Source organism: Bicyclus anynana, chromosome 23, assembly GCF_947172395.1.
Source record: "Bicyclus anynana chromosome 23, ilBicAnyn1.1, whole genome shotgun sequence".
Classification (NCBI taxonomy): Eukaryota; Metazoa; Arthropoda; class Insecta; order Lepidoptera; family Nymphalidae; genus Bicyclus; species Bicyclus anynana.
In genome coordinates this window covers 9,532,086-9,554,648 of record NC_069105.1, presented here as the reverse complement: position 1 = coordinate 9,554,648, position 22,563 = coordinate 9,532,086, and the positions used below count along the sequence as shown (strand labels likewise).

The 22,563-nt window shown below is 35.8% G+C and overlaps 1 protein-coding gene across 5 annotated transcripts in view; it reads left to right on the top strand.

Annotated features, from left to right (window-relative positions):
- The window catches only part of LOC112053182 (stromal interaction molecule homolog), a 59,256-nt gene that overhangs the window by 19,913 nt on the left and 16,780 nt on the right, over positions 1 to 22,563 (top strand). For 2 of the 5 annotated variants that reach the window (XM_024092506.2, XM_024092505.2), the window contains exons 2-11: positions 2,464 to 2,594; positions 3,520 to 3,639; positions 4,439 to 4,551; positions 7,188 to 7,303; positions 14,955 to 15,151; positions 15,589 to 15,708; positions 16,168 to 16,335; positions 17,229 to 17,363; positions 18,721 to 18,835; positions 19,642 to 19,704. In XM_024092506.2, coding sequence (XP_023948274.2) covers positions 2,464 to 2,594; positions 3,520 to 3,639; positions 4,439 to 4,551; positions 7,188 to 7,303; positions 14,955 to 15,151; positions 15,589 to 15,708; positions 16,168 to 16,335; positions 17,229 to 17,363; positions 18,721 to 18,835; positions 19,642 to 19,704 — 1,278 coding nt within the window. Of the gene's footprint in view, positions 1 to 2,463; positions 2,595 to 3,519; positions 3,640 to 4,438; positions 4,552 to 7,187; positions 7,304 to 14,954; positions 15,152 to 15,588; positions 15,709 to 16,167; positions 16,336 to 17,228; positions 17,364 to 18,720; positions 18,842 to 19,641; positions 19,705 to 22,563 lie in introns of all 5 variants that reach the window. The other 3 variants (XM_024092504.2, XM_024092501.2, XM_024092502.2) reach the window with 2 other exon arrangements.

The window sequence follows — 22,563 nt, the reverse complement described above, 5'->3', positions numbered from 1 at the left end:
ATCTATTATTATTAGGCAGGCATTGTAAAACATTTTAAAAGAAAAAGTTGGAAACTTCACACTTTTTTTCTTGTATTGAAAATTCAGCACCTCCCATACAAGTTTACCAGCAACTTTGTAAATACAAAATTATTCAAACTAGTTTTTGATGGTGGTGTATCTACCATTTGCGTTTTATCCATTAATTACGGGACACCCTGTATATTCCTTATGCCGAATCTCGTACTATTTGTACTCGTAATAACAATTGCTTATCGTCCATAAGTTTATCAACATTATTAGGTAAACGCCTTTTATACAGTACAAACGGTTTTACCTATACGCATTTTTTAAAATTCTTGCCAAAGTTCCTTCTGAATTAATTGTTTTCCATTCCCATTCCTTAGCCTGCATAAAGCGAGTCGCAGGGATTCGCTGGATGCAGACGGCTCAGGATCGCGTTGTTTGGAAGTCCCTACAAAAGGCCTATGTCCTGCAGTGGACGTCCATCGGCTGATATGATGACGATGATGATGATTCCATGATGAAAAGATGATAAAGAAGCAGATTGAGTTTTGAACTTGATATTGATGTTCGCTCGCCTTTGTGGGTGGTGAAAGATAAACAAACATACATGACCCGCGCGTTGACTGATACCTGTTATCTCCTTCGTATTGCAGTTAATATATATACATAAACTTTATTATGATAATATAGATAAGAAATTAGGTAGGTAGGTGACATTTCCTTTCTTGAAACATTTCATCATGGTCATTGACAAAGGAAATGGTTTAGTTTTGGGACAAGCCTCTTTTTTATGGGAAGGGATATTCAAAATTCATTTATTTCGCGGTATGCGCGGTGGATTTACAAGACGGAGGTGCTGGGATCGATCCCCGGCTGGGCCGATTGAGATTTTCTTAATTGGTCCAGGTCTGGCTGGTGGGAGGCTTCGGCCGTAGCTAGTTATCACCCTACCGACAAAGACGTACAGCCAAGCGTTTTAGCGATCCGGTACGATGTCGTGAAAAAACTGAAAAGGGGTGTGGTTTTTCGTCCTCCTCCTAACAAGTTAGCCCGCTTCCATCTAAGACTGCATCATCACTTACCATCAGGTGAAATTGTAATCAAGGGCTAACTTGTAAAGAATAAAAAAAAATTGGGCTTAGTTTACAAGCACTTTTGAAACAACAATGCCATAGAACTTAGACCTAACCACTCTATTCCATGACTTACGAGATGGGATAGCGATTAATCAATTTGATTTAAAAAAGAAACATGAACAAATAACGCTAAGGATTTTCTTCAAATAGTGTTTGTTATTGACCAGGAGTTTAGTTTTAAAGAGGAAAATTGGAATTCGTCGTTTGTATTTTCGCAACAGTAATTTTCCATTGGAAGTACATACTTGCCGCCACTAAATTCTTATCCTTGACAGACTTTCCTTGTTAAATCGACTTGTAGTACAGAATAATAAGTACCAAACTTTGAATAACTCAGAGACTTTCAAGTCATTGTTATGTTGACTTGAGGTTAACAATTTCATTTTCTGTATCTAGTGAGGAAATCTATCGATAAATTGCCACGTAGAAATAATCATTAGAATAAACTTGTACCTTTTCCAAGTAGGTAAGTCCGCTTGCATTTTAGATTACGTCGTCACATAACATGGTTGTCTAAACTACGAGTATAGAGACAAGATTTTGACAAATAGGCTCCGAAACTGTTGGACCGATTTTACAAATTCTTTCCCCTGTTTAAAACTACATTATCAGCGAGTAACATAAGCTATATTTTATCCCCGTATTCCCACGGGACTGGGAACGACGCGAGTGAAACCACGGTGTCTGTGTCATTGGATAAAAACGTCATAAGGAAATAATTCTATAATAGGCAATTTCAAAATCACGAGAGGTACGAATACTTTATTACATTATTAACCGGAGAGATTCTCAGTATTTTACATAAACGAGCAAAAAATTTATACAGGGTGCTCAGAAGTATTTCCCATAACTTCAAGGTGTTGACAAGTCCACTTACGAGTATAGAAGCCAAAATGCATAAGAAATTTTATTTAAGTAAAAAAAACTTCAAATAATTCCGACTATCAATGTAAAACACGCCTTTATCTATCTTTTAGTTTTCGTATTTCGTAGTGGTAAGACATCGATATCGATGAGATATTGCAACTGATACTCCGCACTTCACTAGAAATATAAGGATGCGATCTAGGGGACACAATTCAAGATCTACATATTTACAAAAGAAATACTTATTTTTTACTCCGAAAATATTCATTTTAGAATACATGTTGCTTATACATTTATACATTATTATAATTAATTTTCATCAAAGAATATAACCCTAGAGTTATGGTAAATACTCCCGAGCAGCCTGTATATTTTTGTGGCAGTATTTGTATATCCGTGAATGCAACGTTAAATCATCGATGTATTATTTAAATGTTCATTCCTATCTTTCCAGTATTGGTGGAAGCGTGCAACAACGACGCTCTGTGCCTGCAAGACCACGCGGGGCTCGAGGCCATCACCCAGTTGCATCGGCAACTCGACGACGACGCCAACGGCAACGTCGACCTCAGCGAGAGCGACGATGTGAGTACACTATCAGAATAACCGTTTTTAGGATTTCGATTTTAGGGTGTGTCAAGAATCTGCCAACCCAGACAACGTTTAACACACGCACTATTTGGTGGAAACCTGGGCTATACTGAGGTTTGATTTTGAGTATGCCCTAGTAAGAAAAATTAAGCATACTGGGAAAGTCTGCTTTTAGGAAAGTAATGCTTAAAGTAATTAAGAAAAATGCAGTAACTGTACTTTAAAGCATTTATTATTTTGTAATCTCCAACTTACATATCAATTGTATTAATAACGTAAACAGTAAACACTACCAACTTCCCAACTACGGTTAATTTTAGCTGAAAATTTCTTAGAAGAAAGTAAACTCAGTTTATCATATAGTCCGACCCAGGATTCGAACCCGCGATCCGAAACCACATAGGTTAACCACTGGACCAACAAGCAGTTGGTTTAGAGGTAATGGTCATTTAATATCAGTCAGATTGGCCACCAGTAGGTACGAACGTGATGAAACGAGCCATGCTCAGAGTATCTCTGCGTGATCGAATCAGAAATGATCCACAGAAGAACCAAAGTCACCGACATAGCTCAAAGAGTCGCGAAGATGAAGTGGGAATGGGCGGGGCACATAGTTCGAAGAGCCGATGTATGGGGTCTCAGCTGCTTGAACAGCGCAGTGTGGACTGACGACATCAAGCGGGTCGCAGGGATTCGATGGATGCGGCTTATCTTTCGTAACGTGATGTTTGGAAGTCCTTACAAAAGGCCTTTGTCCTGCAGTTGACGTCCATCGGCTGATATGATGATCTTGATGATGAGACCATCAGTGGACGTCCATCAGTTGATAATGATGATGATGATGATGATGAAACGGTTTATGAACGCTGCCTCTACTGCTATGGGAGGTATGGTTTTAATACAATCCATTGTATTCCAGTTCCTCCGCGAAGAGCTGCAATACGACAGCGGGTATGAGAAGCGACAGCGCGCGTTCCACCACAACGATGACATGCACATCTCCGTCAAGGAGCTGTGGGAGGCGTGGCTTCGGTCAGAGGTGAGAGGTTTTTGTTTTAAATGGTTCCGTATAGCCAACAAGGAACAGGGTCTGTCCTTTCTGGTTTATCTTAGAGACTATTACTTCTATAGAAATTAATATTTTTGCTTGAGTATAACATAAGCCTCAATAGCTCATACGGAGGGGTGGTGGTTCGAACCCCGCCCCGTTGGTCTATTGTCGTACCCACTCCTAACACAATCTTTCCCCAATAGTTGGAGGGTAATGGGAATATTGGTCTTATCTAGAAAATAAAGTATGACTAATTAATTTTTATTTATTTAATACTCTTTATTTTTACACCACAAAAAATAAAAGAAAACAAGCAAAACAGAAACATAAGGAAAAGTAGAATACAAAAAGGCGGCCTTATCGCTTATTAGCGATCTCTTCCAGGCAACCTTAGGCTTAGGAACTTATTAAAATAACTGTAGGTGGTGTGTACGTAATAATAATGTACATTATACATACATACTAATAATATTCTTTTAAAAAAGAAAAAAAATGTATCTACGTCAGGTTAAATATCACAGGTCTATATATATAGAAACAATAAAATATAGACCATCATTGCCATATTTTGATAAAATACTTAATAATTAATTTAATAAAATTTTCATGTATTCACGTCTCAAAAAAAGCATGATTTTTTTTTATCTAGCTAGTAGAATAGACCATTTAAAAAAGTGTCAACTAGCCTATTTTGTTTCAGTCACTATCGAATCCAATGTCAAACCTTCGCGTTACTACAATTTTGAAAAGTGTGAAATTGCTAAGCAAAGCTTGGTTTTCCTTCTAGGTTCACAACTGGACGGTGGAGCAAACCGTGGAATGGCTTTCGGAATCTGTGGACCTGCCCCAGTACAAGGCGCAGTTTCTTCAACATCGCGTCACTGGCGCCACCTTGCCTAGGTAAACACAAACATTCATCATCATCATTAACAATCCATATTCTGTTGAGCACGAGTCTCCTCTCAGAATTAAAGGGTTAGGCCATTAAAGGGTTAGGTCCAGTGTGCTGAGAGAATTAAAAAAAATCAGGTTTGCAGGTTTCCTCACGATGTTTTTCCTTCACCGCTTGAGACACGATATTTCTGAAAATTCACATAAATGAAGAGTTGGAAGGTTTCGAACCTACGATCTCCGAATCGAAGGCAGAGGTCATATCCACTAGGCTATCACGGCTCAAACACAAACATTAGGTATATTGAACTGAAGTGGTTGTGGAGATGGATGTTCTCATCATATAATTTTCTTCTTCGCGATAGGGCCGCCTAAATTGTACCTGTATATTTGTTTTTAGATAGATGATTTTATATTACATTACGGCACAAGTGCATTTTACATTACATTACGGCACATGTGCGTAATGAGATACATAACGATATTGAATTTGGCGAAATAAGCGATACTCTAAGAGCAAATATGTTATAAAAAGTATTTTCATTTCATTTCATCATTCATGTCATGTTTTGTCTATAAACAGACAACCGAGATAATTTTTATCGTAAGTTAAAAAGCATACATGGTAATTTACCAAAACTCTCCTTAATTTTCCGATAAAACTTACTGATAAATTGAAGCCATTCTGAAACTTCTTGGATGTAATCATACATGGTTTTTTTCAGTTTCTTTCACTTTTGAAACAACCTTGAATAACCCTCCTCTGTCTAGGCTTTTCTCGTAAAGTAACCAGACGCTGAAACGACCTTCAACGGTCTGGTCTTTATCAAGACTTTCCAACGTGTTACTAACAAAGCCTTAGCAATAAGCGATAAGTCGATCGCTTGGCATAGTTATTAAGCGTGCCAAGTGCAAAATTACAGTAAAATTTATACGTATTGGTGATGATATTGGGCTTGATTAAAAAATAAATTAAGCCGTGTCTACATTTGCATCATTCGAATCGATCCGATTACCGTATCGTATCGGTAACGTGTATCATCGTATGTGTGGATGAATGATACGAAGTCGTAGTATTCGTATCATCTACGCGTATTATGGTGGGTAATATGTAGACGAGGAATGATACGCCCAAATCGATTTGAAACCAATTATTATGAAAGGAGTTGGAACGTACTTTTTGCCTAGAAGGTGCTAAGCAAGCACGTTCCACTTAGGCTGCATTTCGTTACCATCAGGCGTCGTTGCAGCCGAGCGCTGGCCTATATTATAAAGGTGGTACGAAAAGCTTTAGCTTCAGTGAAACAAGAAAAAATTACAAGTGATCACGACCTCTTGTCAGATCGGGAACTTGTGTACTGGTGACTTTCTGGTGTACGCTACACATACTTGGGTCGAAGTCATTGAGAAACATAGGGAGACACTTGCCGTATTTCTAGACATTTCAAAGGTTTGACCGGGTTTGTCACGTCAGTCTTCTCCTATGTCCTTCAGTGGACGTCCATCGGCTGATATGATGATGATGATGAATAATAATTATAGGTTTTACTTTGGCGCTCCCCTTGAAACTGCGACACAGGGCAAGATTTGACCATCCATAGATTCGGCCCTGTAAATGTGTACCCTGCTTTATGTAGCTGGATATCATGTATTTTTTAAATTTTTACAAACGTCAAAACGCTATCGTCCATTTTGTGACGTCACAATGTTACTTGATGTACTTACGAAGTAATTGTTAACTAATATTGTTGTCAAACGCTCCGTTTGGTAAAGGATTTGTTAACGTGACGTCACGAAACAGTTCAAATATAGACCATCTTGATCGACAGCGTTTTGGCTCGTATTGTCAAAAAAATATTAAAAAAATAAAATTCATGTAATCACGTCTCAAAAAAATTGTCAATTTTTTTGTCAATCTAGTAATAATAATAGTAATAATGAACAATTTAAGCTATTTAAAAAAACTGTATGAGTTCAATAACCCCGTTTAATTAGTTACATCTGTAATATGCTGTCAGAGATACGTATAATACATATTGTAATATCAATCACACAAGGGAGTAATGGTGGTAATTAGTTAACAGTGTTAATTGGATAGTACATTAACATAGTTAAATATATTGCGTTACGTATTTGGAAACTTTCTAGGATGTTTTGTCTGTTCCTGTACTGTATTTCATAGTCTCAGAACATGTAACTTTTGCTTATATTTTTTTGCTCACTATCCTGCCCCTATTAGTTAGGGTTTGCATGCACAATAAGAGATTTAGTTTTACTTTATGGTAAGTTGGTAGTGAACAACTTGCAATGATGGTTTTGGTTATATCATTTCTTTTTATTCTTTACAAGTTAGCCCTTGACTACAATCTCACCTAATGGTGAGTGATGATGCAATCTAAGATGTAAGCGAAACTTGTTAGGAGTAAGATGAAACTCCACACTCCTTTCGGTTTCTACACGACATTACAGGTAGGGTGGTAACTAGCCACGGGCGAAGCCTCCGGCCAGACCTGGACCAATTAAGAAAACCTCAATCAACCCAGTCGGGGTTCGAACTCAGGACCTCCGTCTTATAAATACACCGCGCACTGCGCCACGGAGGCCGACAAAAACATTTTTTAATTTTTTCGTATCATTTTTGTTAGGTTGGCAGTGAACAACATGCAGTACCTGAGCAATGTCCTTGGCATCAAGGACCCCATACACAAGCAGAAACTGGCTCTCAAGGCGATGGATGTTGTGCTGTTTGGACCCCCGAAAGGCGAGTAAGATTTTGGCATGGATTACGATTTTATTATATATTATTACTAGCGGACGCCCGTGACTTCTTCCGCACGGAATTCAGATTTTGACAAATCCCGCGGGAACAGTGGATTTTTCTGGGATAAAAAGTAGTCTACGTGTTAATCCAGAATAAAATCTATTCAATTCAAAATTTCAGCCAAATCGGTCCTGTAGCCGCACACACACACACGTCATATACACACAAACAAACTTTCGCCTTTATCACAAGTATAACATAGATACCATACATGTGGTAATATTGGAACTTAGCCTGCATGGGCTATATGCATTGACCTCTTAAAATAAAAGGATGCACAATCATGTAGAAAATTTCAGTTAAAAACTGGCCATTTTTGCTTTGACTGTTTTAGAATTATTGGTAAAGAAAATTATACCTAAAGGCCTTTAAATATAGTCCAATATTCAATAAAATCCCAACTTCAGAGCAAATTGAAACTTAAGGATTGAGTTTAAGGTTGAATTTCCAAATGCGACTACTTGAATTGAGTACCAAGAAGTTGTGTTTGGCACTCATTGACTGGGGACGTTTTTTGGTCGCTGATTGAATCTACTTTTTAATAGGAGATCGATGTTTATATGTTAATAATATGGAAGTCCACTGCTCGACATCAGCTTCTTCTATGGATTTCCAAATACCAAGATATCCACCAGCATCTAGTGGCTACCTATCTACGGTAGTAGAATGGGCTGAAAAGCCGCCGTGGTGCCTCCGTGGCGCAGTGGTATGCGCAGTGGATTTACAAGACGGAAGTCCTGGGTTCGATCCGCGGCTTGGCCGATAAAGATTTTCTTAATTGGCCCAGGTCTGGCTGGTGGGAGGCTTTTGCCGTGGCTAGTTACCACTCTACCGGCAAAGACGTACCGCTAAGCGATTAAGCGTTCCGGTAGAATGTTGTGTAGAAACCGAAAGGGCATTTGCATCCTACTCCTAACAAGTTATCCCGCTTTCATCTTAGATTGCATCATCACTTATCATCAGTTGAGATTATAGTCAAGGGCTAACTTGTAAATAATAATTAAAAAAGGCTTTATTAAAAAAAGGTAACAGACGGACAGACTTACTTTCGCATTTATAATATTAGTATGGATTTTTGTAATGCTGAGATTCCCACAGAAACGATATAATATGAAACAAATTTTCTCAAGCTAATGTAAAAATAATAGCACAATTTATCATTTGAAGATAAAATAATAATTGTCAACACTTCTGATGTGATGTAAAGATGACAATAGCATTCAAAATAATTTATAGATAGGTACATAGAATTCATTTACGTACACTAATATTATGAAAAGGAAAGATTTGTATGTAACAATCTCAAGTCTACTGCACGTTGAGAACATAATAGTAGAGGAGCCCGGGATGCTACATTTGCAGTTACTAAAGCGTCATGGGGACCGATTGCATTTGGTAGATTAAATGATAGGAAGAATAAATGGTAAATATATAGTTTTTCGCTTTTAGCGGTGGAAAAAAAAACTACAGACTTTAAAATCATATTTTATTATTTTGGCTTACTGAAATTGTCAGGAAATTTTAGCGATTAATTAAGAGATTATTTCCTTCAAAATAAGTAAAAAATTATTCACGCCCGTAACTCGAGAACTAATATAAGGGTTTTATTTTGTAACTTTGGGACCCTCCCATTACATTACGCTCAAATCGATTTTCGAAATGCACACCTTTTAGTAATTAACTAACCTACTATATTCTTATCTGACGTGCTGGTTGAGTATTTCTGAAGTTAGTTTTTTTTTTGGTTTGCCCTAAACGTACCCACCAATATTAAGGGCTCATACTTGGTGGAGGTACTCAACAACGTGCAAGGTATAGTCTCTTATGTTTATCTAAAGCGCTCGAGTAACTGCAAAAATACCCTCTTCGGCTCCCCTACTATAACTTTAACCGTTTATACAGCGCATGCAATGGAAGCTCGAAAAGGAATAACTTTTCCCGATTTTTCTACATTATTCACTAATGCTTCACTTCTATTGGTCATAGCGTGATGTTAAAAATAGCCTCTGATTTGATAGATGGAATATTCAGCACAAAATAATTTTTCAATTAGAATTAGCAGTTCCTGAGATTAAAACATTCAACCAAACAAACTCGTTATCCTGATCTCCTTAACGGCAGAATGAATAAACTATTGAAATAGCATAGTGATAGTCCTCATTAGCTCATATACTTTTATCCCGATAATTCCCTAGGAATGGAATCAATGTAGGCGTAACCACGGGGCAGAGCTAGTAAAGTGGCTAGCTAGCAAATAAAATTTATAGTATTTTGGTTGAGTTGAGTTGAGTTTGTATGAAAACATTAAACTGTGCAGACAATATGGTGTCTGACTTCACGTTATTACAACTACTCGTTAAGTATTATTAAATCATACTTGAAACGGTCACTATGCGTTTAGATAATGTAGGACAGTATTATTTAATAGTTAATAACTTATTTACCTTACTAAATACATAAGAGATTACTTACTTACAGAACACAGAAGAGAGAAGAAAAGAATTTGCATTGAAAACAATCAATAAAAATTTGTTGTTTACAATTCAATTTTTTTATTTCAAGCAGCTTAGTTTACAAGCACGTTTTTTAACCTTTTTAAAGACATTTTATACCCTTGCGATTTATATAGTGAAATGTTTTTGTTGACCGATTTTAAAAAAGAAAGTTTTCTATTCGATGCCGAAGTTTGTGTGACTGCGGTTTTATCAAAATTTATCCGACTTTTTGTTGTCATTTAAGTGCATAATTATTTTTAGACAAGGTTTTATTGTAATATGTATTTAAGTTTACTTTCGTTTTTTTTTGTAAATAATTGTTTGCTGTGTTATTTGTTCGTTGCACGTTACGTTCGTCGATAATTGTTTTTTTAAACATAAATCTCATTATTTAGTTTACGTAAGATATATTCTTCAGTTTAATCAACTGACAAATTATTCCTACTACTATTTACTATTCGTTTATTTCTTCTTTTTTATTTTTTTAAGTTTTCCTTTCATATTGACAGTAAAGTGCATATCTAAAGTTTATTGCACATTTATTCTAATACCAGCACACGCCGCGCGGTTCTACCCGCGTGGTTTCCGTTCCCGTAGATTTACAGGGATAAAATTTAGCCTATAGCACTCGGGGATAGTGTAGCTTCACAACAGTGAAAGAATTTTTCAAATCGGTTAGTAGTTTCAGAGCCTATTGCCAATACAATCAAACAACACAAACAAACAATCAAATCTTTTCCCTATAAGATAGAAAAAATATTGAAATAAAATAAAAGCATGGTATCCGAAGGTTTCGAATTTCACACGCTTTAATCGCGGCGCAGAGCTAAAATGTCTAATTAAAACCAATTGAACTCTAGCGTTTCTAATGACTCATCTACTCTAATACAATATTATGTAACCCGACTATTTCTTGATTGTATGTCCAAAAGTCTTGTCAGTCAATTTAAAAATAAGATTTCGCGACCTATGCCTACATGTCAGGTTTTATAAGTAATTATTATCTAGGGACAGTTCCAAACAATATTTTCAACACTTGAAATCCTATAAATCAACTGAGTAAAATAATAATCTGCAACTGCCGATAACCTTTATTTTTGTTGTAAATTGAAACCTACAAATAATTCAATTGCATCATAGTGTCACTAATTTTACACCAAGGCATTTTAGCATGTTTGTCGCGCGTCACAGACGCAAAACTGCACTGCCTACCCTGATGACTCGATACGTTCCTTCTACGTACTCGTATATATACCCTAGATAAAAACTTTATGCACGCCATTGAGCGGAGGTTGACCTTGTGTTGTACTATCTTACCTTACATTCACATTTTTCATCATACTTATAACAGACTAGTAGATGCCGCGCGGTTTCACCCGCGTGGTTCCCGTTCCCGTAGGAATACAGGGATAAAATATAGCCTTTCTCGATAAATGGGCTATCTAACACTGAAAGAATTTTTGGAATCGGAGCAGTAGTTCCTGAGATTAGCGCGTTCAATCAAACAAACAAACAAACAAATTCTTCAGCTTTATAATATCAGTATAGGTTCATCCTATCATCAATCAAAACATTTATTTGAATAAACATGTGGACAAAATGACAATAATTGAATTATAGATACCAATGTTTTGCCTCGTTATAATTATTACAAATTATTGAAGTTTACATAATTCTTACTAAGTTGAGCAAGCATATTTATAATCACAAACATATTATATTACTAGAGGACGCCTGCGACTCCTTTCGCGTGAAATTCTTCAATTACAAATCCCGCAGGCTTCATTTACAAACCATGTACTTTTCCAGGATAAAAAATAGCGTAAGGGCTAATTTATTTTTGTAACAAATTTTATCCTAATATGTTCAATGGTTTAGCCGTAAAAAGGTAACAGACATACAAACAGACAGACTTACTTTCGCATTTATAATATTAGTAGGAATTGACCATTACGTGAACTTCTACAGTTACAGGTGACATTATTAGAAATCCCACAAATCACATAAATCATAGTGTCACTAGTCTTACATCACGGTATTCAAGTATAAATTGTCGCATTCAATCGCGATTCTGCCGATTGTGACGTTGTGTGATGTGATTGTATGCTTTTTTTCTGTGATTTCGTGTGTTTTTTACGTTAGCAGAGGTTGACCTTGTGTTTTAATATGTCATAAATGTTCTGTGAAGCGTCCATAGCTCTCGGAGCATCGTCATTGGTTTGCGCAGTGATTAGCAGTAGATATGTGGATTTGATCGATGAAGGTACTGATTTTTAAACAATACTTTGTTTTTGATAAGCCATTGTTTGTGGCGTTCATAGGGTTTTAGATTAGGGGTAGTCTTTGAAGCTGGACAGCTTTATGGATACAGAAAACTGCATTGTCTTACCTTGGTTATAGCTACATTGAGATAATTACACTAATATTGTAAAGGCGAAATCAAACTGAAATTAAGCCAGTCTAAAAATTATATTATTATTTAGAGTGAGTTGAGCTGTGATAGCCCAGTGGATATGACCTCTGCCTCTTATTCTGGAAGGTGCAGGTTCGAATCCGGTACAGGGCATGCACCTCCAACGTTTCAGTTGTGTGCATTTTAAGAAATTAAATATCACATGTCTCAAACGGTGAAGGAAAAACATCGTGAGGAAACCTGCATACTTGAGAATTTTCTCAATTCTCTACGTGTGTGCAAGTCTGCCAATCCACATTAACCTAATTTCTCTTATTCTGAGAGGAGCCTCGTGCTCAGCAGTGAGCCGAATATGGGTTGATAATGATGAATGAAAAATGACGAATTAACTCTAATTTGGAGTAATGGGTCATTCATCAAATCTGGGCCCCGCAATGTATGAACAATAATTGGTCTACTTTCATTCAAATATGTATGTTATTTGTTGTTTTAGGGGATTTCCCCTAAAAAACGTCCAATTGCGCTTGAAACATTACTTTGCATAAAATAGTAGTTTACATTAAGTCGGAATCGAGTCACAAAAAACTGGCTCTATAATAATGGAATATCTAATTTGGCGTAACTTCATTAAAATCTTTAATGATACACAATACACAATAATTATACAATGGCAATTTGCAACAGACCTACTTATTTTGGAATAATTCCATCCCATTACTTTAACATTTTTTTATTCATCATCATCAATCCATATTCGGCTCACTGCTGAGCTCGAATCTCCTCTCAGAATGAGAGGGGTTAGGCCAATGGTCCACCACGCTGGCCTAATGCGGATTGGCAGACTTCACACACACAGAGAATTAAGAATATGCAGGTTTCCTCAGGATGTTTTTCCTTCACCGTAACGAGACACGTGATAATGAATTTCTTAAAATGCACATAACAGAAAAGTTGGAGGTGCATGACCCGGACCGGATTCAAACCCACACCCTCCGAAATCGGAGGCAGAGGTCATATCCACCAGGCTATGGATATGACCTCTGCCTCGGCTTTTTTTTATTAATTTTTGTAGCCTATTATTCGGATCACTTTTTTAGGATTTTGTAGGAACGTAACCGATATAGTATAAAATTATCATTGGTTAAAATAGTTTATGAAACGAAACAGGAAAACTAGTACAAAAGTTACAAAATTATACATAGCATAGTGTAGATTGCTATGTATGTACTCGTAAATACAGACATAGATACTCGTATTACAAATGAAAGTGAGTTTGTTTGTTTATTACGCTTTCACGGCTAAATAATTCCCCCCCGCCCCACCAATTAAAAACAACGTTATCAGCAAGTAACATAGGCATTAGCTTATTTTTATCTGGAACTGGAACATAAATTACGCGAATAAAACCGCCGGACGTCTGCTACTTGTATTATATAGATCGGATATTGTTTATCCTCGTTTTGTAATATGAATTTAATTTAATTATTTATTATTAACTATTATTTTGTTATACCTGTTTCCTCGTTCTTGCTCAACGTCTTCCAAAGAATTAATTAATCGTGTCCATTTAATATAAATTGTCACGTAGTGTAAGTTGTATGCTAGAAAAAACACATTTGTAATTTTTATGTTATCATTTTTGTAGATTTCATAAAATGTATGATTTTAGATTTATGGTGTCATTCCTATCAAATCTTTTTCGTGATTCATGTCAGTAAGGGATATTGCAAATATTTATAGATTTTTCAATTATTTTCACTATTTAGTCTTCTATACATATAAAACGTATATATGTCTGTCCAAAAGCAAAAACAAAACCCAAACGAAAATAGACCTAAATATATAAAATAAAAATCCACAAACAAATTCACGCCGAATCACAACCTCCCTTCAGTTGCGCTATTGTGTAACTACAATTTTATAACTCGACATTACGTCTCGAATTTATTTCTATCTCTGTCTGTCATCATACTATACATAGAGAAAGATAGAGATGAATTAAAGACTCCCGCTTTCGAGTTATAGAAACTTTAGTGAATAACCCTTCTGAGGTCGGTTTCTTTATAATTAGTATACTCTTATAAACAAGCGCTTGACTACTATCACGCCTGATAATAAGTATTGATGCAGCCTATGGTGGTGGCTTGCCTAGAAGACGCTTATTCATTCTTCACTTAAAGATACCCACGTTGTAGGAGGTAGGGAAAACGGAATCTGGGGGGGCATTTCATCATCATCAGTCTGTATCCATCCACTGCTGGAAATGGGCCTTTCCGAGAGCGCGCCACCATACACGATCCTTCGCCTTCTTCATCCAACTACCTTTTTAATGTCGTCGGACCATCTAGCTAGAGGACGTCCTACTGCTCTTGTTTCACTCTAGAATAAGTCTGCCCCAGCGGCCATCTGTTCTGCGACAAATATAGGCTTTATAATAAGTCTTATTGAATATGGTATTTGACCACTATTTAAATTACTTTCTTAATTTAGAAAATTTGATACCAATTCTCTCGATTTAGCAGTTCTATATGGTCCATTATGCATCTTGCATAATGTATTTTCCCATTTATATATAAGAGCTTATTCACCCACAGCCACTTATGGTTGCTAATCTTTTCATTCCATTATGGGCATATGGGCATTTCATATCCCGTAGGAATACTACAGTGTATTTTTGTAATAGAAGGCAGTCGATGGAAGGACTGGTTGCTCGCGTCTCTGCTGTTGGGCGCGGTGGTGGGCGGTTGGGCGGCGCTGCGTGCGGGGCGCGCCTCCCGCCACCAGGTGCAGAGGATGCTGCGGGACATGGAGCAGCTGAGGAAGGCTGAGATGGCGCTGGATGACATGCAGAAGGAACTGGAGAAGGCACGATTGGAACAGGTGAGAAGGCACGCGACGGAAGGATGGCTGGGTGGGCTCCGAGTCCCGCTACCAAAGGCAGAGGATGCTGCGGGACATGAAGCAGCTGAGGAAGGCTGAGATGGCGCTGGATGACATGTAAAATGATGCATGGATGAGAAGGCACGGTTGGAATAGGTGTGAAAGCAGGCGATAGAAGGATTGGATTAGACGTCAAAAACAACGCTACTCGTACTAGTACATTGAAAGAATGAAAAGAATTAAGAAATAATGGTTTTAAGGTACAAGCTATTGTCCACATTAGCTTGTATGTAATAATATCTGAGGAGGCATTTGCCTTGCAAGTGGACTGTTACAAATAGATTGATAATTATAATCTTTTGAATGATGAAGTTAATGCATGAATATTAAATAAATTACTTTTATAATTTATAAGTATTTGTATTAAATGTTTACAGCAAAACGTGGCAACAGAAAAGAAGAATCTGGAAGAGAAACTCCGTGAGGCCGGAGACACGCCACTGTTGAACTCCGCCTCGTCCGATCTAGAAGTCTCGCAACTGAAAGCCGAAATTGAGGTAAACATGCTTTTTGGATTTAAATGATTTAAATCACTTGTAGACCGCTAACTCTCATTGGGTCCATATCCATCTAGTGTACAAGGAAGAAGACGGTTGAAATGATTATGTAACAGTAATATCTCAATGCGCGGCTATAATTTCTCTTAACATGCTATGAATATTTCTATATGGCATGCAATAGAAATCTTAGTGGAACAGGATATAGAGATAAAAACTACATCGGAGACCCATATCCATACTTATATACAACTGCGAAAATGAGTTTGTTTTTTTGCTTGCACGGCTAAAGCAGAGGACCTATTAAAAATTCTTTCACCAGTAGATAGCTTCATTATCAGTTAGTAACCTAGGCTATATTTTATACCCGCATTCCCACTGCAACGAGAACTACGTGGATGTAACCGTGGTTGAATTTATAATAGGCTGATAATGATAATGAATTTCCTCATGATTCAGATGCTCAGAGCTGAACTGCGCCGCGCGGAGGGTGAGCTGGAAGACAGGTGCTGGGCCCCGCCGCCGGGGCTGCAGCAGTGGTTGCAGCTGACGCACGAGGTGGAGAACAGGTCTTACTTGCGCAAGAAGCAGCAGGCCGACATGCAGTTGCAACAGGCCAGGGAAGCGGTGAGTCTAATACCGCAGAATGCATACGACTTTTTTTCTTTTTAAAGAATATTTGCCATATATCTGTTTTAATTTTATGACCAATATATCTGTTTCTCTCCAATTAGTTGAAAAAAAATGTAGTGGGGTGTGGAGATTTAACTACGATCTCTCGGTGATAAGGTCAGCCCTTTTATTGTGGAGCTATTGAGGCAAATGTAGTCGTAGGAAATTTTTTGTAGGTACTAATTTCTGATAGTACAAGCAAAAGTCCCACCAGTAGGCTAGAGATGCGCATCGCAACAGTTCTAGACGAGACGAAAGAAAAAAAATTACCACAATTAGCGACGCAATCGAAAATACCGAACGACGAAAGAGAGCGTCTTTCGTTGCATTGGAACGAAAGAGAGAGTGTCTTACGTTGCATTGGGACGAAAGAGAGAACGTCTTTCATTGCATTGGGACGAAAGAGAGAGCGATATTTTAACTCCGCTACTATTGGTCGACAATGTGTATTTTTCTTCACGAGATAATGTCTCGGACTTATGTTAAGACTACATATGGACAAACCAAATTAGAAAAAAAATATTTGAAAGTGCTAAATTGCTTGTAGATACGTCTTCGCTGGTAAAACAGTAACCAAATCATTCATCATCAAAATTATCAGCTGTTGGACGTCCACTGCTGGACATAGGCCTCTTGAATGGACTTCCAAAAACAACGGTCTCGAGCCGTTAGCATCCAGCGGCTCCCTGCAACCCGCTTGATGTCCTCAACCAACTGCGTTTTCCGGTGTGGGGTCGCCATTCCAGCAACTTGGGACCCTAACGTAACTCCTCGAACTATATGGCTTGCCCATTGGCACTATATGACCCAATACAATTTTCTTCATTAAGAAACTCTTTGTCATTTAGTGCGAGAAACTGCGTAAGAAACGCTCCAGTTTGGTCGGTGCCTTTGTATCAACGCATGGAAAATCCATAGATGATGTTGATCGATCCATAGTGGAAGCAAGAACAGCGCTCAACGAGGTGACGCAAGAATTACAGGTAAAATATTGTTTCTTTGATATTACTGTAAGAGAAATAACTAAAATCTAAATTAAAGCTTAATTAAAAACTATCCTAAACCATTTTGTAGAATGTGTCCGTTAGTTACTCGTATCTTTAGTGTTTATTAATCATTGCCTGCCAACAATAGAATAAACATTTTATTTAACAGAGTAGATATGGCTATTTGAATAAAGACATCATTGTTGTGTTATGTTTAATTTACATACACATTTATAAGTTATACAGCTCACGTAAAATACGCTATCTGTAAAATTAATTAAAATTCTATGATAACAATATTGATTATGTTAAAAATTAAATAGTGAAACAGTTTTGTATATATGTATAAAATTTTATTAAATATCATGATCAGCTGACATATTTTCCGCTTGTTCTATATGTAGTAAAAAATATTCGCCCTAATAATCCATGTTTCTTCTATGCAACTAACAAAAGAACCTTTCGGAATCTATGTGGGTAAGAGTGTTGTAGATGTTTTGTGAGATTGTTTATTTTCTTTTCTTCAAACAATAACAATTAATGAAAGAATAAAAATAATTCTAAAAGAAGTTCCTGATGGATAAGAGACAGAAAAAATGCATGAAATTGGAAGAATTTGAGAGTTGTTCCATTTTTCTTTTATAAGGCTGAATTACTGCCGACTGACTTGTTTGGATAGAATTCGGCCTTTATAAGAGAAAGAATGAGGCAAAAAGTCGTCTCACTCCAGCATCTGAAGACATAAATTATTACCAGCACAGTAGAAATATTAAAAACGTCAAAATTATTATAGAAGCTGTAAAATAAAGAAACAATTATTGTTCTCGTAAAAAATTTAACACGCGTTGTGTGCAAGAGTTCATTGAACGAATAAACAATTGTGCAATAAATTATAATAAAAAGTCCATTGTACTCTAAACCATAAATAATAATGCTCTAATGTCCCATAATTTATCTAATTAATAACAATGACCTAAAATATTTTATTCAATGAACATGTTTCTTCAAAGAATATTTATTATACTTAAAAGGGTCATAAGAAATATGGCTCATACGAAAAATAATATGAAAATAAACCTTTTAATGAGACAAACAATAATAAAATGTAATCTTCAAGGGGGCACATCAAGGAGATCAACTATGGCCAGCGTTCTTTAGCATCTATAAAGTTGATAAATGTAACTAAAATTTAATAATCACATTTAAAATATCACTAACACAACTATTTTAGTTTGGAAAAATTAGATATTGTGTGTCGTAGAAAATGTAGTGAATGAATGTTACTTGTTAATGTTTCTGGTGAAAAATTTACGCCTCGAACTTGTCTGTTTAATCTTTTTCATTTGATTTGTAGGAACGCATGCACCGATGGAAACAAATAGAGCGCCTGTGTGGCTTCAACATCATAAACAACAACGGGCTACAGTTCCTAGAGAGCACATTGTACAGGACGGCGAATGGACGACAGGGTAGAGGTTTGTTATTATTAATAACCCAAGATAAAAAAGATCCTTGATTTTTGAATTATTCAATATTAAGTACATTTTCAGTAAAGTTGAAAGCACTTATAATTTAAGTTCAATATTTTCAATGTAAATTTATTTCAAAATTCATTAAACCAAATCATTAGACGAATTAAAAACTGTACTTAGACATTTTTCGAAGAGATCACAAAAATCAATCAAGACGAGTGAATAGACATCAACCTAGTCAAGCGCTACCCTATTCTGAATAAAAAAAACAATGAAAAATAAAAACTATCTTATAAATGACTTTATTTATTCTCTTTTGTAAATAAAAATTGTCCTTTAAACCTTATTGCTATTTTAATTGCATTGTTTTAATCAATTTATTATTGTTTAGTAACTTTTATTATCAATTAAGGCTTTATCGTCTTTACACTTTGGTCTCTTTTACTTACAACAGTATCTCTAGTGTATCTTTTTTACATACATATTCTATTTTACACACTCCAACCATCTCTTTGGTTTTGATTTCTCCCCGCTTATGTTTTACAATTCAGTGTATTTTTCCCATTTTTACACATATAACACTTTCACATATTTCTAATATTTATTTCACCTTCCATTTCTTCATCTTTTATTATCCAGTAACTTCCTCTTTTATATAAAAACATAATATCCCCTTATCCGCACTCATTTTTCTTTTATCTTTTCAATGAACTTTATTTTTCCAATTTATCTTATCTTTTCTTCGCTTTCGCTTTATCCTTTCTCGTTTTTTTTTAATGAAATGTATTTTTTTTAATTTCCAGTCCGAATGAGCAGCTCGCAAGACGACCTGAGCGTGGGCGATGATACTTCTCTATGCGGCTCAGGTAAGCTAGAAGACGTCTTCAACGAACACATCGACTAACAATACAACAAATTATTTATATATGATAAAGTACTGTGCGACGATACTTGGCGAATTATGTATGATTACGACCTTCTCAATAGCGAAAAGTTATTTTTTGTTATGTACAATAATTTCAACATTAATCGAAAATTAAAAAAAATTATGGAGGGTAGCAACGATCTTATATTGACGGAAAGTTTTTTTTGTATTGTTTAAAAATAATGTAATTTTTTTTGTAATGTTTAAAAAAAATCTAAATTCTTTTAGCATCCTGAGAAACCACTTGAAATTCAAGTATCGTTGTACAGTAGTTAAATTAATTTAAAAAATAAAAGACATTTTTTGTATTTCGCATTGTAATCTGATCTGAGAAACTTATTTTATTATTAGGAAACTATTTTTTGAAATATATATTAACATAGAGTGAGAGTGTTAGCACAAATTGAAACATTCTGATGATAGTTTTCATCTTACTTTACTTAAAAAAGTTAGTACTTAAATTTTACATTAAATTTAATAATATTAATTCGACTAATACAAATTGATATATTTTATTTTTATTTTTGAAATTTGCATTAAATGTAACATTTTTATTAAAATTCTCTGCAGCAGATTAAATCTTAGACCATGTTTTAAATATATATCGACGAAATCGTATCCATAAATAAATAAATTAAAAATTATTTTATTAAGTAGGTTCGAAAAACTTTATCATTTTGGCTGCTGCAGCAATATATAGTCCAGAGTGTAAATTGAATTACGGTAGCTAAATAAGACTCCTTAGATATAACAAAACATGTATATTATAAAAATATTGAAAAAAAAAAAAAACATTTAGGTATATTTATATAAGTTATACTGACATCACATAAGAACTGTTTTAGCTTTAATTTGTTAGCTCAAAATTTTTATCAATCGACTAAAAATGTAATAACGTACCTAAATTCAGATAAGTTCAGCTCTTATAAAAAGTTTTTAGATTTTTTACTATTTTTGTGATAATAATATTAACAAAGTTAAGAGTTCCTGCGTCTATAAGTTTTTTTTAAGTAAGCTTGTTTATTATATACCCATTTAGCATTCAAAAACTCAATTTAAATTAAGAATAAGGACATAAATCTATATAAAAAAATATTTTGAATCACGGCGCTTCTTATAATATTGAATACATCTTTCATAAACACCCCGCGAGGGTGGATTGTATTGATCATGCAAGCAAGGCTGTGCATGAACGTGTGCGCATTACAGATATAATCCGTGTTGTATGTTCCACGCGATAGAACATTACTCTTCATGCATACGCCCGCGACGGTGACGATCAAGGACACCGGTATTTGAATATTTTATATAAAGAAATAAACACCCCGCGAGGGTGGGTTGTAATTATCATGCAAGCATGGCTGTGCATGAGCGATTGCGCATTGTACGTATATTCCATGTTGTGTGTTCTACGTGATGAAATTTCAACACTATTCGTGCCTTGCCCTTGCGAGTGGCGGCGATCCTCAGTATTTGACTGGAAATTCGTCTAGGAATGTTAACACTTTCTATAATCTCGTCCCCATGAGGGGCGGTAATCTATTAGACCGGTATTTGACTGTGCAAATACGTCCAGGAATATTTAAACTTTCTATATCTTACTCAGTAAGTTGTTTTTGCAAATACGTCCAGGAACGTTAAAAATATATACGGTCGAATTGAGAAACCTTTTTGAAGTCGGTTAAAAACTATGTATACCTTGCCCCCGCGAGGGGCGGTAAACTATTAGACCGATATTTGACTGCAAATGTGTCCAGGCACGTTAACAGTGTCTACGCCTTGCCCCTGCGTGGGGTGGCGAATCAAAATTCCTGTGCTAAATTCTGGCGGGATTTGTGAACCTTTTTTCAATGCCGGTTTGAATTGAAGTAACAATATGTTTGAGTAACTCTCAAAAACTCTTTGTCTAACTTGTCTTCGAGCATTCGTAATTTATGTACTCCTTTGAAACGAAAGCCACTGGCCACGCGTTCGTTTTTCAGTATATATTATATTATGTTAGACAACAGTCTATTGCTAGAACGTTCACTTTGGTTTCTGAGTTCACATTTTTAGGAAGCCCGCTGGGCCCCGCCACTTTTAATACTTTTTTAACTGTTGAAAAATCACTACAAAGAAAATATTATTATATACATGCAAGTACGAAAACATTTGCAAAAAAGCAAGACTTCCAAACATATGAAGTAGTGATCCGAACGGAAAAACCGTTAAAATAATGATCACGTACTATTTTCAAATGAAATTTGAAATTTTACATTTACATTTTACATAACGTTAACGTTGTATGTAACAACGTAATAATTACAACGTAATAAAATATAAAGTACTCACAGCGAATTCACTTCACTTATTACACTTTATCTTGCAATGTCGGGTACCAACTGATTGCAAGATGTTGCTTCGACGGCAAACAAAACGCCAATGAGCTAAAGTCGCGCTCAGCGATTTACGAAACTTCCCGAGCCCGACACCGCCAGGTGGCGCCACATAGCCAGACGTGACGTCAATAAAAGTACGAAAACTGGTATGAAATCGACGGAAACGGAAATGCTACTCTCAATATAAAAGCTTCCAGTTACGGTCAATATTTTAATAAGAATAAGGACATAAATCTATATAAAAAAATATTTTGAATCACGGCGCTTCTTATAATATTGATTTTTTAACCGACTTCAAAAAAAAGGAGGAGGTTTCTCAATTCAACCGTATATATTTTTATTGCATTAGTTTCATCGTATCATCAGGAAAAAAACAGATTTTTTAAATTTTTTTTTCATCATAAGATTTTTTTATTGTCCTT